The sequence below is a fragment of the Alosa sapidissima genome, chromosome 19, assembly GCF_018492685.1.
Source record: "Alosa sapidissima isolate fAloSap1 chromosome 19, fAloSap1.pri, whole genome shotgun sequence".
NCBI classification, from domain to species: domain Eukaryota; kingdom Metazoa; phylum Chordata; class Actinopteri; order Clupeiformes; family Clupeidae; genus Alosa; species Alosa sapidissima.
The window spans coordinates 17,382,084-17,384,583 of record NC_055975.1 but is presented as its reverse complement, the minus strand read 5'-3'; the positions used below and the strand labels follow the sequence as shown (position 1 = coordinate 17,384,583).

Sequence of the window (2,500 nt, the reverse complement as noted above, 5' to 3'; positions counted from 1 at the left end):
TAGGATAACCCTTCCATGAGTTCCCGGCAATCATCTTCGAGGCATTGTTCACTTGTAAGGAACCCTTTCCGCTCCAAAAATAGCCCCTCTCTTTTAGCCAACATCAGCCTTTAGTTCTCAAACGAAGGCCTTTTTTTTCTGCTGAGTACATTGATAAAAATCTATAGCTTCAGTCCACTTCAAATCTCTTGGGATGAAAGAGTGTGTTTTAATGATTTCATAAGAGACTTTACAATGGACTATAGCCTGACACATGAAAGAATCATTAGTATGCCTGCACTGGGAGCTAGGAGAGGAAGTCTCTCCACGCCAGAAGAGAATACTCCACCCGAGCCTGCTTTAACATGCCGGACCATGTCTATCTGACTGAACAATGCATTCACATGATCATAATGACAGTACTGCTTCTGATACCTCTGTGAAATAGAAGTCGTAGAACATGACTTTAAAGACTTTGAAGTTGACACCGATCTGATAACATCTCATGAATTTCTGCAAATTCTTGTTGTTTTTCTTCTCCATGAGATCCTGCCTGGCTACACAAGTCCAGCTAGCCTTCTTTCCAACAACCAGTTCCAACAAAGCCTCTCAAACAAATTTCCTCTCTAAAAGTTGATACCAGTCTGCATCGGATTTATTTCGGCAAAACCCCTCGCCTCCTCGTTTTCTGCAAAACAGCCATGACATCCTGGCTATACAAGCTAGTTTTTATCCAGTTTGAGCTAGTTTTCATCCAAGAACTCGTCCTGACAAAGCCTCTCTCAGATTTCTCCCCCATCTGTGTGCGCTACGATTTGGGAGGGCGACAGAATCATTCAGCAGCCCTCTTTCATGCTGTGTCGACGCAACATCCCTAACTCATGTGAGAACTCGGCGGATAAGGATCGCTCCTTGTGATGATAAGCGTGGTGGCATTATATTATTTCCAGAGATCAAACAGACTGGATTATTTACTGAGCACACATGCTGGAACCATTAGATGAAACTATAGTGACAAAAACAGACGTCGAACCTTTGAACAAGGGGGAGATGAATAATTTAACAAAAGGATCATCACAATATTACTGCAGTCATTACAAGGTGCCTGTCGCCATAGTAACAGCAAGATGGGCTATGATTTGAGTGCAGAACAGGTTGGCTCGCCATACAAAAACTTGGCTTGATGAGGAAGTGCCTGCAAGTGTGTGTGTGTGTGTGTGTGTGTGTGTGTGTGTGTGTGTGTGTGTGTGAGTGTGAGTGTGAGTGTGAGTGTGTGTGAGAGAGAGAGAGAGAGAGAGAGAGAGAGAGAGAGAGAGAGAGAGTAAGGCAGTGTGGACAGTCTGTTGTAGTGAACGTGTGAGTTAGTATGTTTAGTGTTGTACAGAAGTATGGTGTGTGTGTGTGTGTGTGTGGGGGGGGGGGGGGGTGCCACCATGCACCATGGCATCAGCCAAGACACACACAGTGAGAATGTGTTTAACAGTTTGTCAGCAATCTCTCCAAAACACTGGGCAGAGTTTCAGTAGCCTTGGGCAGCTAGCTCCCACCTGCCACTCTTAATCTCCCTCTCTCTCTCTCTCTCTTTACTCTCACTAAATCGCTATCACTCTCTCTAAGCCTCTCTCTCTATCACCCGCTCAACACCTCTCACCTCATCCAACTGCTTCTCGCTCTCTCTGCCTTTGTCTCCCCCTCTCTCGTCTTACTCACACAAAAATCTCTATCCCTCCATTTCACCTCGTCTACACCTCTCTCACCTCATCCCACCATCTCTCCCTCCCTCCCTTCCTCTCGCTCTCTCTCTGTCCCCGAACAAACTCTTTTCCGAGATGCTGTGAATGCGCAGAGAGACCAGATTGGTATTCTCTCTCTAAGGCGGGGAGGACAGACATCGTGCTGTGCTGGAGAGCGGCTAATAAGCCACATCAAACGGGCCGCTCCCCAGTGGGGCGGGCACACCTACAGACCCGGCGCAGCGGCGCAGACAACAAAGGCACGACGGTGTGGTCCCGAGTCTGCAGCTGCATACCACTCTTTTTATCTCGGCTTCACACGCATCCATTAACAGCTGACCAAACGCTCTGTGTGGAGGTGACTGAGTGAATCACCACCGCACTCAAAATAAATCACTCTCTTTTAGGGATGCAGTGCTCGTTGGACTCCCATCTCCACCCCTGACCAATGTAACATATTGGTTATGTTTATTATCTAACACATTTTGTTACCCTATTTGATTTAGCATCCTTAAATTATAATTTTCTACAGAATCTACTATTTTGTTCTTTTTTAATTAAGTTTCCTGTTCATTTGTGTGGACTGTGTGAACTACGAAGGAAGATTTTTGCTCTCTTCTCCTCTCCCCCTCACTTCCCACACTGGCCCTGTGTCTCCTCACGAGTCTGGCCAGGTGAATGTCCGGCCAGGTGTTGGGAGTGCGCTGGGCGGGGCACTTACGGGTCTTGCAGTGGCAGGTGCGGCAGCCGGAGGCGTCCAGACGGAAGCCGAAGAGGCAGTCGAGCTC

General features: G+C 47.3%; 1 protein-coding gene across 1 annotated transcript in view; it reads right to left on the bottom strand.

The window, feature by feature from the left end:
• crim1 (cysteine rich transmembrane BMP regulator 1 (chordin-like)) overlaps nt 1–2,500 on the bottom strand; it is a 106,462-nt gene that overhangs the window by 18,196 nt on the left and 85,766 nt on the right. The window contains exon 9 of the mRNA XM_042073165.1: nt 2,434–2,500. This exon is cut by the window's right edge and continues 62 nt beyond it. Coding sequence (XP_041929099.1) covers nt 2,434–2,500 — 67 coding nt within the window. The remainder of the gene's footprint in view (nt 1–2,433) is intronic.